At 48.3% G+C, this 20,931-nt stretch overlaps 3 protein-coding genes across 37 annotated transcripts in view; 2 read left to right on the plus strand and 1 right to left on the minus strand.

The window, feature by feature from the left end:
• Positions 1 to 6,461, minus strand: part of Ska1 (spindle and kinetochore associated complex subunit 1) — an 83,362-nt gene extending 76,901 nt beyond the window's left edge. Inside the window, exon 1 of the mRNA XM_076555503.1 lies at positions 6,357 to 6,461. The gene's annotated coding sequence lies outside the window, so the exon portion shown is untranslated. The remainder of the gene's footprint in view (positions 1 to 6,356) is intronic.
• Positions 1,085 to 15,921, plus strand: Mbd1 (methyl-CpG binding domain protein 1). Of its 35 annotated transcripts, none has more exons than XR_001579164.3 (18): positions 1,085 to 1,501; positions 2,550 to 2,685; positions 5,900 to 6,014; positions 6,103 to 6,299; positions 6,377 to 6,459; positions 6,698 to 6,738; positions 7,120 to 7,266; positions 7,361 to 7,489; positions 7,670 to 7,744; positions 7,856 to 7,966; positions 8,049 to 8,117; positions 8,662 to 8,832; positions 9,165 to 9,467; positions 9,556 to 9,678; positions 10,041 to 10,172; positions 10,258 to 10,319; positions 11,790 to 13,722; positions 15,065 to 15,921. XR_001579164.3 is itself a non-coding variant. In XM_076555487.1 (18 exons), the coding sequence occupies exons 2-17, from the start codon at positions 2,576 to 2,578 to the stop codon at positions 10,923 to 10,925; spliced, it is 1,902 nt and encodes a 633-aa protein (XP_076411602.1). In that variant the 5' UTR covers positions 1,085 to 1,501; positions 2,550 to 2,575; the 3' UTR covers positions 10,926 to 10,960; positions 15,065 to 15,921. The 35 variants fall into 35 exon arrangements, 31 of the variants coding, with proteins under 31 accessions (XP_076411602.1, XP_076411601.1, XP_042120147.1 ...); XM_076555487.1 differs by lacking the exon at positions 11,790 to 13,722 and adding an exon at positions 10,892 to 10,960; XM_076555486.1 differs by having other exon boundaries at positions 11,790 to 11,861; positions 15,065 to 15,191.
• Positions 15,922 to 16,061: 140 nt separating this feature from the next.
• Positions 16,062 to 20,931, plus strand: part of Cfap53 (cilia and flagella associated protein 53) — a 53,413-nt gene continuing 48,543 nt past the window's right edge. Inside the window, exon 1 of the mRNA XM_006970112.4 lies at positions 16,062 to 16,450. Coding sequence (XP_006970174.1) covers positions 16,382 to 16,450 — 69 coding nt within the window. The 5' untranslated portion in view covers positions 16,062 to 16,381. The remainder of the gene's footprint in view (positions 16,451 to 20,931) is intronic.

Consider the following 20,931-nt stretch of genomic DNA (forward strand, 5'->3'; position numbering starts at 1 on the left):
TCCTGGAACCGCTGATCCAAATTCCAGGAACCTAAAAGTACAAAGTACAGGATATCAAGATAACCATCTGGGAGTGACTGTTTAACCGCGGAATGTCCCCACCCGCAGGCGGCGGACAAACAACCACCCGCTTTGCAGTAAGATGAAGACAAAGCTTCTGGAAGTCCCTAGAAGTGAGCAAATCAGAAACGTACCCGTACCGAAGTAATTCTTTGCTGTGGTAATCCTATGTTTTTTGCCTTTAAAAAACTATGTTCAATTCAGGCTGAGCACCTATTCCATCCTCGGTCAACACCTCGGGTCGGGTGTGCTTGCCGAGGTCCCTGACTAGGCTGGTATTGCGCCCAAATAAAGCCTTGCTTTTGCATTCCGGAATGCTCGACTTCGGTGGTCTCTCAGGGGTCTCGATCTGGGCACAACGGTAGGAACTGTCCTTATTGGTCATTGCTTTGAGGTACTGTGCCGCGGAATCAGGCCTTGTCCATGCACTCTCCCTTGTCCCTGCTATCAGGGGTGCTGTTGGTTGATTAACATCCCCTTAAAACAGAAACTTGGACCCAGTTTGTAAAATGGAGGAAGTTTAGACCTCTTACGGTCAGCTGGCCCAAATTCAGCTAATTGCATTTGTTTGAGTCTGAGTGATCTTTCCCAGTGGTCTGCAACCCCGGAACACCATAACCCATCAGGGCCAGGGAGCTGTTGGGTGAAGCACACAAATGGTGTCAAGTTAAAGCGAAGCGGGTTACCTTGGTCAGTTCACCATCCCCTCCCGTGGGGCCTTTGAGGGATGGGCAAGCTCTCACTTGCACCTTCATTCCCTGCTTCCGCACTATGTCTCCCCCCTCCTGGTTCCCAAGGAAGGGAACCTGGCCAGGGTGCAGAGACCCTGGAAGTTCCCGGAAGTAGGGGTACCAATCCAGAGGAAGGTAGTCACAGGAACAAAGGAGGGGTGTCTCCTAGGAAAGGAAGTGGACAGACACGAGCTGGGCGATCACATGCTTGCTATTTGTGGAGACAAAAACTAGGGGGTCAGGCCGTCCACGCCCCCTTGTGTTGGGACCCGAGGGCGCCTATGCTCGCTCTTGGGACAAGCAGAGTTGGGAGGTAAGCAAATACGGGGAGCTCAGCGCGCAGGCGCAAGGGCCAAGGGAACCTGTGCAGGCTGCGGATGTCGTCAGCGCGCAGGCGCAGCAGATCCCGGGCAAAGCGCGCGCCCCACGGACGCGGCAGTACGCAGGCGCCGGAGCCACCCCACTGAGGGCAGGCGTGTCAGGGCTGCACACAGGTGCCGTTCACGGGTCGGAGCCCGCAAGGCAGCCCGTGGGTTTCCGGTTCCGGGAGTAGCCAACGGCCGCGGAGGCCACAACTAGTGCTAAGGAGGAGGCTGCGGTGGAAGAGGAAGGAGGAGAAGAGTGGAGCAGGCGGGACGCGCGCGGGCGGGATCCTCCCCATGGGTCCCCGGGCCTAGAGCGCCGCAGGCTGCGGGCCTCGTGTCAAGCTGGTGAGCCAGCCGCGCGTGTGCAAGTGGAGAGGGAGAGAGAGAAAGAGAGAGAGAGAGCGATCTCAGGAGGAGGCTGGGAGGAATTGAGGCTCCCGAGCGCTAGCGGGGAGACGCGCAGGGCCCTGCAGCCAGGAGGAGGCATGGCGTCTTCTGCGCTTTGAAAGAGAGACCTGGGGAATCTGGGCCCGAGAGGGGAAGGGAAGGAGTGTGGTTCAGGGCGATGACATCCGTGCCGAGGTTCCGGGACGAGGAGGGAAGAGGAATGGAAGAGATCGGAACGTTCAGACAAGCATCAGGCGGCCAGGTTAACAGGTTCTAGAAACGGGGACCCTCAAAGCTGATAGTGAGAAGCAGGGACCCGAGACGGGACGGGAGAAGTAGCAGGGTTAGAATTACGAGGGACTCGAGACCCGTGGAGGACCAAAAGGAGGAGAACGTCAGAAGACGGACGCACAGATGGTATCGTCCTGGAACACAAGCAGAAACTGAGAGGCGGGTCACTATGTGAAGGAACCAGGAAGTTTCACAGGACGATAAGAGAAATCGAGAATTGCAAAGTTAGGGGAACAGAGTGGTTAACACTGGCTGGAGGGGTGAGGGATGAGATTGGAGAGGAATTGTGGGTCAGAGTAATGAGGGAAAAGGAGTTTTGGGGAGAGCTCTTGGGTTTAAGAAGGGGGGACACCGGAGGCTTCCAGGCTGAGGAATGGGAAGAATGAGGAGACTCTTGGATAGATGGAGTTGGGGACTTTCATGCACATAAATGCAGCTGAAACACTGGAAGGCGTTGGAAACTCAGGTCAAGGAAAATTTAAATGAAGTTAAACTCAAGTAGGGGGCTGAGGAGAAGAGAAATGGGGTCCTCATACCCAGAATAGGAGCAGCTTGTCTTCTCATACAGAATGAGTAGTCTGCACCATGGAAGGAAGTATGTGTGCAGGTCTGGGGCAAGTATTAAAGGAAACATGACTTTTGTGGTCTGGAAACAGATTCCCTACTTTCTAGAGCCTCAATTTCTTCCATGCTCTACCTGCTTCCAATCCCGCAGGCTTCTGTTCTTTTCCTGAAGCATCTATGGCTGAGGACTGGCAAGACTGCCCAGCCCTGGGCCCTGGCTGGAAGCGACGTGAGGCCTTTCGAAAGTCAGGGGCCTCTTGTGGACGCTCAGACATCTATTATCAGAGGTAATGGGTGGGTTGTGGACAGTGTTCAGTGGAGTGGGACCTAGTTAGTTAGTAGTTAAACGAATGGAGTTCACATTGTGCATGTAGTCGGTCCTTATTAAAAGTTTTGTGTTCTCACAGTCACCTATTCTTAATAAAGTTTTATTTGACCAAAGTCAGTATTCACAGTGCATTTGTGATTATTCACAGACACGTATGGGGCAGCTAAAGATTTGACTTGTCTAGTGCTTGCGTTCCCAATCAGTTGAACAAGAACCTTTTGTTTCCTTTTGTACTGCAAATCGGGCATTCTTTCTGTTGTCTATTTAGTGCCATAGTTTTCTTGCCAAATTTGTTGTTTAAAATGACTCCCAAATAAAGTGCTGAAGGTTTTCTAGTGTTCTGAGTGCAAGAAGATGGTCACGTGCTTTTCCTCGTCAGATAAGTTTCCTCCATGAATTGCATGTACTATCCGCTTGAGTTACAATGTTAAGGCTCAGAAATGGTGCGTCCCGAAAGAGAAGAGGAAACTTGCTGGGATTGTGTGAGGCCGCTCCGGGAAGAACAAAAACTAACATCTGTAGCACTTGATGAAGCGTCGGAGGAGTTGGGAAAGCAGCTAATCTGTAGATGTGTGAACTGGTGGCCAGTAAAGCATAGTGAACAGCATTGTTGTGAAGAAGGCCCAAGACCTATTAGCCAGCATTAGGAAAATGTAAACCATTTTAGCTGCTTCTGGCTGGCTTGCGTGTTTCATAAGGTGATATGGCATGAAGACCTTAAACTTGTGATACAGGTTCTGTACATCAGGTGTGTTCAGAAAAACAAAACCAAAACACTGGCAGACAAACGTAGACAGAACATCCTCTGAAGCCAGTGGCCCTTAATCATTAACCGATCATGGAGTCATTTGTAAGAAAGAATGTTACAGTGTCTTGAAGCACATACAAGACTGCATTGATGAGTTGCTGAAAATGTGGCGGCCATGCTGGAACCGACTGTGTATTTCCTGTGGGAGCAGTGGTTCTTGTTCCATAAATTCAGGGTGTTTGTAGCAACTTCCTAACACATAATTACTACATATATAATGAGAATTGACTGTAAATACATCGGCCTTGAGGTTCAGAAGCATGTGTTAGAATGTATTTGTGATAGAGCTATTAACATTTCTCCACCCTTCCTGTTTATCTGAGTTGCCATTTCCCTAGAAGAATGTAATACAATTTCAGATAGTTTTCATTATGTTTATAACTTTTTTTCACATATGAAATTTTATAACAATTTCAAAACTTAAAAGTAATTGTCAAAAGATACATATTTCTCAGAATAGTAAATTGGTTTGTTAGTTTTGCGGATGCTGGTAGGAAATGTGGTACTTATGGGCCAAGGATAAAAAAAGCTTCTCACAGTAGTATCAGAACCGAAAATATCTGTTTCTGACCTCTCCCGGAATCCCAGTTCCCATTGGATGACGTGAAGAGGCCTAAGTAGCATATATGCTGCACTGTCTACTGGAAAGACAGCCTGTCTGTTTGATCATAGGTAATCAAGGAGCAGTACAATAAGCATGCTGCCCTTTCCCCTGGAAGGGGACCTTTTCTAAAGTTACTTGTTTTTAGAGACAACGAGAAGGTAGTTTGTTTCAAGAGACACTGAATGCCTCTCACAATTCTTGCAGAAGTGAAAAGACTTGGAGTGTCATCCCTCAACATTAGCTACTTACACTTTGTATTGAATGTAGTTTCACTTTCATGTTTAAAAAATACCTCTGTTCTAAGCTTTAATGCTCATTCATTTGGTATGTAATACATAACATGTTTAAGTACTGGGTACTTGTCTAACGTTCATGAAGCCATGGGTTTGATTTCCAGGACTACATAAACTAAGTGTGGTAGTACACTTCTGAAATCCTAGCACTGGCGTGGAAGTGGCAGGAGGATCAGAAGTTCTAGGTCATCTTTCTTTACATAGGAGGTTCAAAGCCCTCTAGGTTAAAATGATATCCCCATCTCAAAGCAGAACAAAACAAAATACATATTTACATGTTACTTAATATGTGTTTTGTGTCGATTTTTACTCATATTTTCAACACTAATAGTGTTACATGTTGTAAGTATGTTTGTATGTCTTTATTTTTATTCATTTTTGAGACAGGGTTGCTTTCTTCAGAGCCTTGGCTACACTGGAACTCATTGTGTAGACCAGGCTGGCCTTAAACTCACAGAGATTCATCCACCTGCCTTTGACCCCCAAGTGCTGAGATTAAAGGCATGTGCTACCATGCCCTGCCTGTTTTATGTGTCTGTACCAATAGTAATACAATCTGAGAAATATACAGTGAATACAGTTACACAAACTTGGGTGAGATAATATACTACATTACACACCTAAGTCAAATGTTCATATAGTCATACGTTGCTTACTAGGACTGATATATTCTGAGAAACATGTTATTTAATGATTTTTCATGTGAAAACTATAGATTATAAAACTAGGACATGTGTCCTTAGACAATATTATCTTATGGGACTATTGTGTATATGCAGTTGATCATTGATGAGAGCATCATTGAATACCATATAATTGTATAAGCTATGGAATATGCTCCTATGCTGAACAAAAATCATGAGATTAAATCAAACACGAGAGAATTATGAAGTCAAAAGAAGCAGTAACCATTTAATTATATTAGGTTACCACTAGTCTAACATTGCAGTTTCACAGTACATTCATTTTTTTGCTAAGTAGGACTCTAAAATGATAAGAATCACTAAGTTTATAAACCAGTAATTGAATTATTAATGAAGCATGTACTGTACATCAGTGTGCAATACACTAGGCTTGTTTACTCTTTTATACACCACTTGTGTATATACTTTTGTATACACCACTGCAGGTGCCTGAATACTGTTTTGTGTTATGACATTAACATTATTACAGTATTGTCAGATAATAGAATTTTCCCCTGTATTATAATTCTATGTGATTACCATAGAATATGTGATGTCATGGATCAAAAATGAGGTTCACAGTTGTATTATTTATTAACATTTGTCTGCATGCTGGTATTTATGTTCATGTTTTGTATTCCTGTTAGTTATATTGAAGGACTTGGGTGAGGCTCACAGGCTGAATCCAGACTGTTTCCTACATCTCACCGGATCTGTGGGGATGTTCTGTGGGGGGCATGACATTAACACCATCTTGGTGCCAATTCCTTCTGGTTCATTCTCAGCCCCACAGGAGAGAAGATTCGAAGCAAAGTTGAGCTGACTCGATACCTGGGCCCTGCATGTGACCTCACCCTCTTCAACTTCAGACAAGGCATCTTGTGCTACCCGGTTCCCAAGGTGCTTCCCAGTGTCAGTGTCTGCAGGGGGCCTCTGAGTCACATGGCACCCGTGTACTGACTCACATTCTTGCTGTCTTCACCTCCAGACCCATCCCTTGCCTGCCCCCAACAAGAAGAAAAAGAAGCCTTCTAAACCAGCCAAGGCTAAGAAACGTCAGGTTGGGCCCCAGAAGAGTGAGGTCAGGAAGGAGACTCCACGGAAGGGCCGTAAGGCTGGCGCTGGCGCTGCTGCTGGCTCTGGCGCTGCCGCGGGCGCAGCTCCAGCCTCGTTACCTGCACTTGGGTGAGTGTTGGCCTAAGGTGAGCCATGCGGGTGAGGCTTGGGATTGGGAGCACTGACCTCGGCTCTTTTCCTTTTAGGTGCTGTGAGAATTGTGGGATCCGCCTCTCACGGGATTGTATCAAAAGGCAGAGGTTGAAGGCGTTGTGCAAAGACTGCCGAGGTGAGTACGTCCCTAGGGAGTGGGAGACGGACCACATCTTGGACCCAGTGGCAGGCGAGGCTGGAGGGTGTATGGTACGTGTCAGGATAGAGGCTTTGGGCATGGATGGGATCAGCCTGTGACGCCACTCTGTTGGCATAGGGAGAGTGGTCAAAGTCAGGCTGACGGCAGGAGCTGCAGCCTTGTGTCTGTGTCTGCCCCTTTTCATTCCCATTTCTCTCCATTCTTCTTCCACCAGCACAGAGAATTGCCTTCAACCGAGAACAGAGAATGTTTAGGGTAAGAACAACATGTCTCCTTACAGTCTGCAAGGGAGCAGGATGTGACAGGACTGATGGAGCGTTTAGCATTGATGACAGGTCTGCAGGGCATGATAGGTTGGCTTTTGTTGTTGTCTTTTAAATAGAGAGTTGGCTGTTGGTTTGTTTGTAGATGCAGTAATGGGAATTAACGGGGTAGCAGCAGACACGGGGATGAATTTAACAGGGCACTAGGAGAAGGCATAGTAGTGGTCTTGGTGTCGGCAAGCTAGTCAGTCAGTAGTTTCGGAGCTGTAGTAAGAAGGCTAATGGAGACGAATGAGTACAGCCAACACTTGGAAGGGCAGTCGCTGTGGACCCCTTCCTAGGCTTCTGACCTCTCCCCATCCCTTGCTCACAGAGAGTCGGCTGTGGAGAGTGTACGGCTTGCCTTGTAAAAGAAGACTGTGGGGCTTGCTCCATCTGCCGCCTGCAGCTGCCCCATGACGTGGCCTCGGAGCTCTTCTGCAAGTGTGAGCGAAGACGCTGCCTCCGGATTGTGGAGAAGGTGAGGCAGTCAGGTGAGGTGGGTCAAGGCTCTGCTCAGTCCCGGGCCTTCAAGGCCCTGACCCCATAGGTCACAACTCGGGCTCCCCCCACAGAGCCGAGGGTGTGGAGTGTGCCGGGGTTGTCAGACCCAAGAGGACTGTGGCCGTTGCCGAGTCTGCCTTCGCCCAGCCCGCCCTGGTCTCAAGCGCCAGTGGAGGTGTTTGCAGCGGCGCTGCTTTTGGGTGAGTCAGGCGGGAGGGGCCACGCTGGTGGAGCCCGGCCGGCCCGAGCTCATTCTGCTGTTACATTTGCCACCGATGCCGCGGTTGCTTCCTCCCGGTGGCTTTGCCTGCCTCATGTCTTCTCTTCTTTCCTGTCCATGCTCACCTCCTTGGTTCTGCCTACCTGCCTTTCTCTGCCAGCACTTTGCCCATCGCTTCCGTGGTCACCCTCAAGGATGTCACCAGTGCCCTCCTCAGGTTGTGGTTTCCCCTACTGTGAGTGCCTGACTGCACACTCGTCCCGACCAGTCATTGCATGCTCTCTGCACTCCCTGGGGGCCCTGTGTCGACCGGGTACCACCAAGCCTCAACTGTCTCTGCTTCTAGGATAAGCGTGACCGTCGAAAGAGTGGCTCGAAGGTGGCTGCCCGACGTCACTCCCGAGCCCAGCCCCTGCCTCCACGTCCTGCATCCCAGCACCCAGAGCCCACAGAGCTGGTAAGGCCCCGGTGGGCAGGGGGAAGGCACAACCCTAAACTTCCTCGGGACCTGCCCTGACCCAACACGTTTGCCTCTGCAGCACATCAGCGACCTAGCGCCCACATCACCTGCTGAGTTCATCTATTACTGTGTAGACGAGGACGAGCTAGTGAGTGGCCCCACCTACCTGGGTAAACCTAGACGCTCCTGATGCTTCTTTAGCCCAAGGAAGCAGATGCTGAACCGGTAGTAGGGAGTGATAGTGAGTACTAGATGGGAAAGCAATGCCGGGAAGGAAGAAGGAAGGAAGGTTCAGCAGCACAGTGCTTCCTGTCAGACGGACCAGCATCAGTGGCTGGTGCAGGACAAGCAGGCTGAATGGTGGCGCTCACAAGGGTGCAGGGCAACACGTCAACGCAGCTGGCAGTGGTGAGGACCGGTGGCAGTGAGGGCCCAAGACACTGTCTTGGACGCAGGTGCTCTGATGATGCAGTAATGGAGCGGCCTCAGCCCTAGTGGTCTTGGAGGCCGGGTGGCACAGTGATCGTGGCCTATTTTGAAGTCGCAGATGCCGAGGAGAGGTAGCAGGCTGAGGCTCGTGTGTAGACAGCTCCTCCATGGGGCTCGAGGAACCCAGCCCCAGCCCTGCAGCGGGTGTGGAGGACGGCCTCTCCTAGCCTTAGTGACAGCAGCCCCGTTCCCCTCCACCCCAGCAGCCCTACACGAACCACCACCGGCAGAACCGCAAGTGCGGGGCCTGTGCAGCCTGCCTACGGCGGATGGACTGCGGCCATTGCGACTTCTGCTGCGACAAGCCCAAATTCGGGGGCAGCAACCAGAAGCGCCAGAAGTGTCGTTGGCGCCAGTGCCTGCAGTTTGCCATGGTGGGTGGGGCAGGAAGGGTTAGGTGGATGGGCTAGGTTGGGCCCAGCCCACCCCTGTGTCTGGGAGCAGTGGGCAGGCCTGGTAGATGGGTGGGTGGTGTAGTGACCGTCGTGGAGGATGAGCAGCTGCTGTGCTGGGCTGAGTGAGTCCAGCTGTAGTGCCATTGCAAACAGGAGACTGTAGAGGTTCAGTGGTGAGCGCGCGCTCGTGTAGGCAGCAGCAGCTTCTGTGCCGGCTCTGACGACGGGAAGTTAGCGGGCACAATGACTAGGGCAGGGTGGGTACGGTCGGATGGCACCAGGTTGACCACACCACCCAATCTTTCTCACAGAAGCGGCTGCTGCCCAGTACCGGGCCAGGGTCTGAGGAGGGAGCAGGACTGCCTCCATGTCGCCCTTGTCGAAAGAGGCCTGGTTCTCCTCGACGACGACTCCGTCTGAGCTCTCCCTCAAAGGCCCCTTTGGCTGTGCTCACCACCCCACCAGGCCCTGCCCGGGCTTCAGCAAAGCAGCAAGCAGGTAGAGGCTTTGTGCTGCCCCCACCTGACACAGACTTTGTGTTTTTACAAGAGGGTGCCGCCAGTCCTGTGCAGGTGCCTGGCCCTGCCGCAGCTTCATCGGAAGCCCCGTTACAGGTAAGGCTCTCCTCCCGCTGCTCCAAGCTCTACCCAGCCTTGTGCCGCGGATCTGAGACCAAAGCTGCTGCCCTCCTCCCTTATGCAGGAGGCCCAGAGTTGGGGTGTAGCCATGCCCCAGGTGAAGCAGGAGAAGACGGACGCCCCCGAGGAGTGGACATCAGGCACAGGCTTCCCGACCTCTGCACTGCAGCCTGGCTACCCTAGCAAGGTTAGCGAGGCAGTGGGTGTCCTGGCGCTGCTGTACAGGTCGTCCTTAAACAAAACTATAGTGAGCCCTGATGGCGGCGGCGGCGGCGGCGGCACTGTGAATAGTGCCGGTCGGTGTGTTGATGAGGACCGTTCTCTTGAACTACCCAGCGTGTCTAGCAGGTGCCTTCCTCTCCATAGGCGGCTAAGTGTCTGCTGTACTGCCCAGCTCACAGGAGCCTGAAGATCGTTGAGGAGTTGGAAAGGTTCATAGACAGAGAGGTGGCATTTAGTTATAAAAGCAAGGTCTGCCTGCATAATGGGTTAGCTAAAAACGGCCTCAGCTGGCCCTGCCCTAACTGCTGCCCTTCTTCAATCTTCCAGGCACTAGACTCAGACCTTCCACCCGTGAAACAAGAGCCCCCTGGCCCTGCAGAGGATAGAGAAGAAAACAGAGAAGATTATGTCTCTGAATCAGCCCCGGAGGAGGAGGCAGGAGGGGTTGGCACACCAGTGGTCAGTGCTGGGGGATGTTGCCGCCCTTCCCTACCTTGCCTGCTCTCTCCTGTCATGCTGACCCATGATGTTAATTCTTCCCTAGATCACGGAGATTTTCAGCCTGGGTGGAACCCGTCTCCGGGATGCAGCAGCCTGGTTGCCAAGGTGTGCCCCATATAGTTTAGGTGTGGGGACGGGTGGGTGCCGGCCAGGTGTGGGCCCCAAGTTTTAAACATGGGTCAGCAATTTGATTGGGTACAGAGGGACATAAAGGCCTGCAATCATTACAGTGCACAGCCAGTAAGGGAGTGTGTGTGTGTGTGTGTGTGTGTGTGTGTGTGTGTGTGTAGCACTGTAACCATTACAGTACACAGCCAGTAAGGGAGTGTGTGTGTGTGTGTGTGTGTGTGTGTGTGTGTGTAGCACTGTAACCATTACAGTGCACAGCCAGTAAGGGAGTGTGTGTGTGTGTGTGTGTGTGTGTGTGTGTGTGTGTGTGTAGCACTGTAACCATTACAGTACACAGCCAGTAAGGGAGTGTGTGTGTGTGTGTGTGTGTGTGTGTGTGTGTGTGTGTGTGCAGCACTGTAACCATTACAGTACACAGCCAGTAAGGGAGTGTGTGTGTGTGTGTGTGTGTGTGTGTATGTGGGTGTGTGTATGTGGGTGTGTGTGCGCGCGTGCGTGCGTGCAGCACTGTAAGCTTGCTCCTGAGACCCAGCCTGTTGGTATTCCAGGGCTCTCTTCTTGGGGAAGGAACAGAAGGACTGATGCTCCACAATGAGATTTGAAAGAAAACAGATAAAGTGAGGCTGGTCCTCAACTCCCTAAGAAAATCCTTTTAAGAGTCAGACTTGATATATCTAATACATTCTTACTCAGATCACCATTTGTGGTCTTGAAGGCCTTTGAAGTCCCCCGAGCCCATTGTTGGGTGAGCTGTTCCCTGATGATGGGAAGAATGTGGATCACACAGATGACATTGGCCTTGCCCAAGCTGGTTAGGGGATTGGGCTTTAAGTGACTCTGTGGCTGAGTCTGTTTGTTTAGCTGTGTGATTTCAAGTGTACCCCCCCACTTCCTAGAGTAGCCTCTGTGGGTAGGTTTGGGCTGTGCATCCCAAGCCTTTCCTGTTGAGTTGACTGTTGCAGGTGCTGTGTAGAACTGCCCCACATGTCTAGTGACAGAAGTGAGGAGAGAGGCCATTGTAGTGGGAGGACCACCCCTATGGTTAAAAAACTCTTTAGCCAAGCACCTGGATTCCTTGGTTCCCACACACCAGTTTTAACTGCTAAAAACCTGCTAGTGTACCTTGTAGATAGCGGGTGAAGATGCCTGAGACTGCCTGGTGTACAGCGGCTGGGGACTTCCACTGCAGCCTGTGAGGTTCAGCTCCAAGGAGATGCAGGATCCCGGGATTCCAGGGGCTTAGGATTTTCTGGAAGATGAAATTGTTTCCTCTTAACAGAGAAGTGCTGTACTGTTTGCCTTGCTAGTCTGTAGAAGACAGAACAGTGAGTATAGGTGAAAAAGGAGAAATTGATGCAGATGCAAAATAGTAGGAAATGGTTTTGTGATTCTGTTTTATACATGGCAAACCTCATTCAACAGACAGACCTGCTCCCTCTTCTCTAGGTCCAAGGACCTTAAAAATCCTGAAGCTAAAATGCAGTAGACTGGAGGCCTCTGCTGACTGTAGGCCTGAAGGTGATATTTGCAGATCGGCTTTATGAGAATCAACCCTGATCTACCAGGGGCTGGGCCATGGTTTGGTTGCAGAGCTTGTTTGTGAATGAACCCTAGGAGAAAATCCTGCAAGCACAATCGAGGAACAGGCCTGCCCGGTCCTGGAAGCTTAGCGGAAGCCAGCTGGAGAGGAAGAGAAAGAGTAGAAGGCTGGGAGAACGTCTGCTCCTCCAAGGATCTCGAGGCGATGAGAAGTTGGATGTAGGGTAGGGAGGGATATAACTGAAGCCCCGACAAACAACTCAAACAAGCCATCTTCATAACTGTTTGTTGGTGGCTTCTGGATGAGACCTGGCAGTGTGTCTGAACATTTTCTCAGGGAACCAGCAGTTGAAATGCTACAGAATAAAGGAGGAAAAGGCATTGTTTGGTTAGCTCCTCCTGTGGAGCCACTTCCTAAACCCTCACAGGAGTCCTTAGGAAGACAGTGAGTGACATTGTGCACTTTTGCAGGCGGGGAAACAGACCCAGAAGAGGTGAATGTTCCCAGTGTCAAACAGCTGGTATTGGTAGTCTAGAAATACATCAGGCTATAACAGCTTTATTCTTTAATCCACTAAACTGCTAACTGCAATCTTTTGTGCAATAATGTATATTACAGTAACAGTTTTAGTAACTTTGAAAATAGCAGTGGATCACTATGAATGCTAAGATATCCTTTACACTTTTGCCTCCATTGTGGTTTAGGGATTCCCAGACTGTGGGTGGATGGGGTCACCTTCTGGACAGAGCATTGGTTCATTTGGAATCCAGATTCCCTGAAGGCCCTGGATGCTGCATAGGACCCCTGACTCCCGAAAGTGTGTTCTTTCCCACTGCTGGCTGACAGTTTACTTGAGCCCAGATGGTCTCCCTTTGGCCGGAGCAGTGCTTGGAACTAAAGCTGTCAGCCTGGCCCATCTTTTCCTGGCAGCATCTTTTCTCTGATGTCTTTTGTACTTGTTTCCTGCCCTCAGCCCAAATGTTTGTTAGGAGGCTGAATGAATTTATGCACTGAGTCCTGCCCAAGGGCTGGACTTGGCTCAGCCTTACCTCATTTTCTATCCTTAAAATGCCAAAAAGATATATAATTGGTTGCTTAGCCAGCTTTACAGGGCTAGGACTGAGTGCCTCGTCATCCTTTGTGTCCTGTGTGCCCCCTTTGCTTTAGCCTCGCCCCGCCCTGCTGCTCTAGGTAATTCAGATGGGGATTACTCATCTCTTATTTCCACCTCACGAGGCACAGCTCTCTGCCACCCTCTACTCTTGCTTTGTCTACTTCTGTCCTGGAATCATTGCTCTTTAACCCCCAGAGCACACCACTTGTCCCTAGTATTCTAGTAATTCTGACAGCGACGTTCTAAGAGTAATGCCTTTGGTTGGCATTTGACTTGTGAATGAAGATTCTGATTACTATGTATTGACTAGGGTACAATCGAAAGATCAGAACCACTACAACAAAGAATAGTGTATGTGTTGTAAGGGAATTTTGGGAGACATTTTACATTATATAATTTTGGGAGATGGTTTAATAGCCTCTAAGGCTGTCATTTGTATGTAGTGCTGGAACTTAAAAGTATTCAGGACAGTCAGTCAGAAAGGGAAGGTGGATGGACAAATGGGAGCCCATGAACAAGAGTTGGAATTCAAGAAGATGGCCTGGAACCCATGTCAGTGTCTCATCGTCTCCAGCTTCGATGATGTCTGTGTCCTGCAGAAGCTAGTGTCCTTCCTCAGAGTGAAGTAGCATCTGACCTAGGACTAGAGAAGCTGAAGGAAGATCCCAGGGAAGTTGTAGCAGCTGAAGGCCTGCCTGTAGGACTTGCTGTTTCCCCACACCAAGGTGAGACAGCAGATTAATGACCACTTGTATGAACTGCAACATGCCTGGTATCCCTGCAACAACTTTCCAACAGCCTGCTGCTGCTGCTTCACTTCTGCTAACCACAATGTTTCTGGATTTTCTTAACTAGAAGTCTGTGGGGAAGGATTCTGGGAAGCATAGTCTAGTCAAGGTGACATGTTAGAAAGCCACCCTGCCATGATGCAGCTCCCAAAGGTCTCAGCAATCACCTGAGGATAACTGACAGAAGTACATTGGGGGAATCGTAAAGACCATGGATTCATGATGGTCCCAGCAAGCAAAGAAATCATGTCAAGCTCATCCATAACAGTCTTGCTGGTCTCAGCTGTATATGTGTTACTCATCCAAGTATTGAAAACTTGGCCCATAGTTATCACTGTACATGATACTGAGGTCTAGAAATGCAATTTTATAAAATGCATCAGTATATATTACAAGTGATACACAGATCTCCAGTTTATTATGGACATTGATGCTCAAAATATAGAATCTAGTATACTATGGAGAAGCCAGTCCTTGTTTGAGTTTTTTGAGATGCTCCAGAAGTTGGAAACAACTTAATCATTTCTATTTCTAAGCTGTTCTATTTTAAAATTATTTTAAAATAATTTTCTTGTTCTACTTATTGGTTTTTATGTTAGTTTTTCTTTGAGGAATGTTTGGTGGTGGTAACAGTGTTGACTGCTGTGGAAAATTTGGGATAGTGGGTGGCAAGATGAAGGTCAGTTCTGTCATTTCCCTAGGCTTCAGATTGCCGTAGCTGCAGGCTAAGGCACTGTGCTCCTCATCCACCTTGCAGTGTACAAGTCTCCTCCAGGCCTGGACTGGCTGAGAAGACCATTGGGTAGATTCTAAAGCTGGTACCAGGCACCCTGGGGCAGAGTCTGCAAGCAGTCCCTCCTGTGGTACAGAGAAGCCGGTTCCACTCTTCAGAGGATGGTGGAACAGCCTGAGAGTTTCCTCACTAGGCTCATCACCTGACGGCTCTGTGGTATGAGCTCAGGATGGTGGTGTGATGTCTGCAAGCAGCTGGCTGCCTCTAAGGGTCAGCTTCCCCAGGCCTTCCCAAACTCACAAACAGGACCTCTGTGGCTACATGAATCTCAAGGGTGTGGGGCCGGCAGCCCCAATCTCTGGGGTCTTTGACAAACCCTGCTCAAGGGGTTTCCTCCCTTCTGTGGAGAAAATATGTGCTGGGGACGAGGGGAGACCCACCCAAAGACCAGCACCTAGAGCCGCTCAGATGAAGGAGCTGCCCCTCTGGACATTGTTGGGGAACCCAGACAGCCTCTTAATTTTTTTTCTTTTTTGTTTGTTTCAGGCTACATAAACTGTTAGCAGTAAATGAAAATGAGTATTTTACTGAACTGCAGTTGAAAGAAGAAATATTGTAGGAGAGAAAAAACAATTATTATTAAGAGAAGAAAGACATTCTTTTGTGGCTGAAAAGCTGAACCCGGAATTCAGGAAATGGAATCCAAATCTAGAGATGTACCGTGTAGAAAACCTGAAGTGGTTGGGTTACAAATCATTAAGCATGCTAATTTTGAAGAAAACCGACCTTAAGAGGGCACACACATGAGTTGCACTCAGACTATTAGTATCTGTCAGTGACTGACCTTGTTACTGACCCACCCTCGTCTACTTTTCTGTTCTTATCCCCCCCCACTTAAGAGCAGGGGTACCAAAGCAGCATTCATAACTGGCTCTTCGACATTATAACTCCATCTTACTGTTGATGGGAGGTCCCCACGAGTGCTGGGGGACAATCTAGTTCCCTGGACTATGTTGCCAGTTTTGCCTGAGTTTCTGGCTCAAGAATTGAGTAGCTGAACTTGTGATCTGCAAGTGCTGGTCCACTCTGATTCCTCCGTTCAGACTATCGTGTTCAGCCCAGTAAGACTACTGCCCCACCAGTGCGTCTGACCTGCCTGCTTCCTGTGTTCACCCAAGTGTAAGCCCCATTCTCCGTTCGGTGCAGTGGGAAGATTCTCTTCACAGCTATTACTGGTTGTGTGGCTCTATATAGCACTTAAAGCTCTTTGAGCCTTAATCGATTTCATTATAAAATAAAGCTAATGATACTTTCAGTTCCTTCAACTCTGTAAGATTGTTGTCAACCTCAAAGGTTGTTTCTGGAAATATTTTGCAAATTGTAAAAAAAAAAATCAAGCATAAGTTTGCCATGTGATTATTACCGCCATCAATATTAACTTCAAGGTAGTAGAAAATTTAACCTTGTCACTCATGGCCCACTAACCTTTCACGTGCTTTTAGGTCAATTACAGGTGACAGCTAGCGAACTGGATTGTTTTGACCCTTCAGTTAGAGGTGTGCCCCGTCCGGTTCCATTACTCCATTACCACCACTCCCCCATCCAGTGGTGGGGCATCTGGCAAGCCCTGGAGGATGAGAAGGAGGTGTTCCTGCCAGGGGCCGGGCAATGGATGGGCGGGGTGATAACAGCAGAGTGCTGTTACGGGCCAGTGACCAGGGACAACTTCCGCTTGACCCGCCCACCTTCACTAGCGGCTCGTAGGAGGGGTGGCTCACCATGGCAACGAGCATCTGCGTCTAGGAAGTAGACTCCGCTGGGCGTTGCGGTTCCCGGTCGCAGCCATCCCAAGGAGACTTGAAAATGTACAGCCAACGGTTTGGCACTGTCCCCAGGGAATTTAAAGGCCCCACTCCCAAGGCGGTGATCATAGTAAGTACAGGCTGTTTGTGCGGGAAGCTTACGACTTTTTGCATCTGGTGGAGCCTGTCCTTCACCTGGGAAGCAGGTCCCTGGTGCCGCGGGGTTTGAGGAAGAAAAGGTGGTTGCTCACCTGTCTATCATTCTGCCCACACCCACCCCATCCTTTTCTACTCCAACCTCTAGCTACAATCACCACTTGGGATCTTCGTGTTTTTGTTTTGCCTTCAGTCTCCTCCAAAAGGAAAGATCTGACCCCTTGCTATGAGCTTGGGTGTTGGAGCATTGTGGAAGGGCACTGGGCCAGGAGGCAGATCTGTACTGGCTGTGGTTCAACGGCACAGCCTTGGATTGCTCTTGTGACCCTATGAAAATAGTCTATAGAAAAGGAGTTGGGCTTTGAATGCTGTGTGTGATAATGGAATGTTCCCTGTGCCCCCCTAAATGAGTAAGTAGCTGGTGTGGTAGGGACAAAAGTGCCCCTACAGACTGAAAGCAAGCCAGGTAGTTGCCTCCTAGGATGGGCTGATAATGGTAGCCCATAAGAATGGAATTTAATTTTGCTCAGAATACACGCACTCCTATGGGTTTCTTTATTCCTGCAAACTTGTTTCTACAGACCAGAAAACGTGCACTGTGTAATTAGAGTTATGGCTGGAACCACTACAGGGTGTATAGCACTAAAGAATATTCAGGGGTAAATCCAGTGACCCTGGCTGTTTCCCCTTCATTAAAAGCCCCATTCACATGGTGGAAAAGCTTCCTCCTAAATAAGCCATTAAAAGTAGGTAGGAGGTTATGGTCTCTATGGTGGCAACTTGTGGAAGAAAGATTTGGGCTAATCAAGAATACAGCTGTAATATGGTACATAGGGCACATGCCATATTTCCACTTACAGACCTCCCTCTTCTCTAGGTCCAAGGACTATAGAATCTGGCCCTGGAAGAAAGTAGTCTGGAAACTGCTGTGGGCTTTAAGGGCTCAAGATAACTCCATGAGGGACAGAATCAGAACACTTTTGGGTCATGTATCTCAATGTAGTGCTCAGGGTCCAGGCCCTTTGTTGGAGAACATATTTATATTCATAACCAATAAGGATCAGAAAAAAAAACAAAACAAAACCAGACTGCTAAAGCAGAACCAGACCACTGAATACTGTGTGCTTACAGAAAAAGAAATAGGAGGCAAAAGAAGGCAGAGTTGTTTCTTTTTCTCTGGTGTATAAGTGTGTGATAAGAGATGCAGACGTGATGCCAAGTGGCGGCGCACGCCTTTAATCCCAGCACTTGGGAGGCAGAGCCAGGCAGATCTCTGTGAGTTCGAGGCCAGCCTGATCTACTGAGCAAGTTCCAGGATAGGCTCTAAAGCTACACAGAGAAATCCTGTCTCAAAAAACAAAACAACAACAACAACAACAACAACAAAACAGAGAGAGAGAGAGAAAGAGAGAGAGAGAGAGAGAGAGAGAGAGAGAAAAGAAAAGAAAAGAAAAGAAATGCAGATATGAAAGGATGAGAGGTAACAATTGATGAAGCATAGACTCTCAGAAATTCCCTAGGAAAAAGCAATTAAAAAAAAAAAGAATAGTGAGGTGAGTAGCCACCTAGTCTGTAGGCCAGAATCAAATCTAGATGAAGTCACTGTTCTTTAAAATAGGAACCTGAGATGTTATAGTAGCAAAGTCCTTCCTTGATCTTCACAAATCTTTGCTCTTTCTTTAGTGTGGTCAGAGCATTAGTGTCCATTATTATAGTTGCTAACCACATATGACTTCACTTCTGGAAATGTGTTGAGTCACCTTTTGAAAAGATAATATTCTGGATATATTGGATAAATAAAATATATTATCACAATCAATTTCCCATTTTCACTTAACTAATTCAGTTACAAGAAAAACTTCAGTTATGTATCTGTATTATATTTCTATTGAACAGTGTGGATTTTGGTCATTGACAAGCCTGTTCCTTGATTGGCATCACCTTTTTCCGTTTTTTAGACAATTCAAGGTCCCTCCTTCATCCAGAGACTGGGAACTCAGCTAGGTGTGGTGATACACGCCTGTAACTACAACATTTGGGAGGGAGAGGCAGATGATCAGTTAAAGAGAGACCTGGAGCCAGCCAGAGCTACATGACACCATGTCTCAATGCCCCAAGCCTTCCAAGGCTTCCAGGTCTAGCTACCACCCACGCTATTTCTCATCAACTCTTACCCTTGTTCCCCCTTTAGTCAAAGTGTACTTCAGGTCTTGATTCCTGTCCTGACAGCAACAATTGCATCTAGCTGGCCTGTGAGCTGTTCTCAGCCCACCCTTGTCTACCAGAAGCCTAAGTTCTTGCTGTGTCTCCTGCCCAAGTGACCCTGAGCTACTTCATTGTCACAGAATCTGTACTCATAAAATACCAGGATTGTTAGAGAATAGTAGTTTAATTAGATTACTCTAGACTCCAAAGAGTTTTGATGTGGATTTGCTTCTCATGAGATACTTCCTACTCTCCTCTTGGGTCTGCTTCCCAGTTCATCCTATCCGCTGTGTCTAGGTACCTTTTTGTGTGCCCCAAACCCGAAACATTTCTGCCCCGCCTGCAGGGCTTCAACGGGTTCTTGACCACCCTAAGGAGGGAATGTAGGGACAGGAGATACAAAGGAAAGACACCAAGTCTGGATTCTGATCAAGGTGCACTTTATTTCTCTTCCACAAAGGTTTATATAGCTCCACAGGGTGTGGGGGGGGAGCAAGAAGCTGTCATCTGCATAAAGTGGGGCAAGCTAACAGGATGTTTGTATAGGATGTTTACAGGGTGAGAGGGTCAAGGGCTCTGACTCAATGTCCTGTTGCTAGGCAACCTGACTGTAAGATGATCTAGTTCCCCGTCTTATTGGGGGTCTGTATTTTTCCACTAACTAGAGATTCTGTCCTTGTCCCTGACACATTTCATCAGTTTATCTTTGGATGCTGTGTTTGTTTATTTTCTTCCAATGCTCTACTACAAATCCCCAACCCCAGTATCTGGTAATCCTGGCACCAATGTTCTAAATGTAATTCAGCAGAATAATGAGTCCGCCTGTGCCTTCTGGGTTTATTTCTATGAATGAGCATCCACGTGCCACCACTCACCCAAGGATTACTGCATAAAACCGCTGCTGAAAACATGATGTTCAAGATTACTAATTTCTTGGTGGCACCAAAAGGTACAGAGACTGAATCAAGACCACCCAGAAACACTTGTTCACTCACTTATATTGAGAGACTAATTGTGGGAAGAGTAGGCTCAATGCTAGTGATACAGAAATGATAAAGATGTAGTCAAGGAGATTTCATTTAGTGTGTGGATACATATTCAAAGTGTGTGGGCGTGTTCAACGTTTGAGTGACCGTTGTGCAAAGAGAATACATTTAAAGTGTAGCATCCCAGGAAATGCTGAAGGAAGACCCCAGGCCCAAGTAGGATGCAAGAACAAAGAGCGTTTATTATACCAGCACACATATGCAGTTGTTTATGGTGGTATTTTATTTGTACTGAAATGTGATTTTCATTGTATGTTAATAAATAAAGTTGCCCGGGGGTCAGAGCTATTAGAGCCATAGCAAGAGCGTGGTGTTGGTGGCACACGCCTTTAATCCCAGCACTTGGTAGAAGAGCTAGGTAGATCTCTGTGTGGTCAGGGATACAGCCAGCATTGGAGACATACGCCTTTAAGACCTGGAGGGCGGTACTTACAGGCAGTGAGAGGCAGTCATGTGTTTGGGTTTACAACCAACGAGAAGGCAGAACTATTTAAAGACAGACACACAGGAAGTAGCTCTCTTTCGGGGAAGCTAGGAGCACTGCAGGAGGTAAGATTTTAGCTCTGAGCTCTGACCTCTCGGCTTTCTCTTTTACATTGGTTCTGTGTTTTTTATTTTAATAAGATGGTTGGTTACATCTACAGTTCACCTGGAAAAAATGGCGGTGACCCCAAGAGGGACTGGTAGGCTCCTTTTAAGTACAGCTAAAGGGCGTTTCAGGGTCAACTACATAATAACTGCTTGGTTAAGCAGGCAGCAGTTACATTAGTATATTTTTAATTGGCCGTGGTTTAGTCTTATCATTTTTGGACACATCTGCATAAGCTCTGAAGTGGCCCAGAAGGGGCTGCTGGGTTTGTCCTTGAGACACTGTGAGGCTGACTTAGACCCTCTGGGTTTGTCCTCTCCCTCGACCCTGAATGTAAGGGTCTTGTAGATAAGTGGCCCTTTGTCGGAAAAGACACCTATTTGTCCTTCTCAGAGAACTGGAACCTAAATTCAGCTGTGAAAACAGGAGAGTTTAACCCCTTCAAAAGAAACTGAAACTATCCCCAAAATGTCTGTCACATAGGTCTTGCATTCAAACTTTTAAAAACCAACCAAATCAGAGTAAATTTCTAATAGCAGCCCCCTCCTCCAGTCTTCTTTCCTTACTTCATTTCTTCCTTTTTGGTCTTTCACAATTTAGTACATGTGTAGTTAA

Source organism: Peromyscus maniculatus, chromosome 19 (genome assembly GCF_049852395.1).
Source record: "Peromyscus maniculatus bairdii isolate BWxNUB_F1_BW_parent chromosome 19, HU_Pman_BW_mat_3.1, whole genome shotgun sequence".
Classification (NCBI taxonomy): Eukaryota; Metazoa; Chordata; class Mammalia; order Rodentia; family Cricetidae; genus Peromyscus; species Peromyscus maniculatus.

Bases quoted from the DNA above. Each gene is read 5' to 3' on its own strand.
- Mbd1 (XM_042264213.2), top strand. From the start codon at position 2,576: ATGGCTGAGGACTGGCAAGACTGCCCAGCCCTGGGCCCTGGCTGGAAG. The intron at 6,739-7,119 runs GTAAGAACAACA...CCTTGCTCACAG, and splicing joins GAGAACAGAGAATGTTTAGG to AGAGTCGGCTGTGGAGAGTG. The intron at 7,267-7,360 runs GTGAGGCAGTCA...CTCCCCCCACAG, and splicing joins GCCTCCGGATTGTGGAGAAG to AGCCGAGGGTGTGGAGTGTG.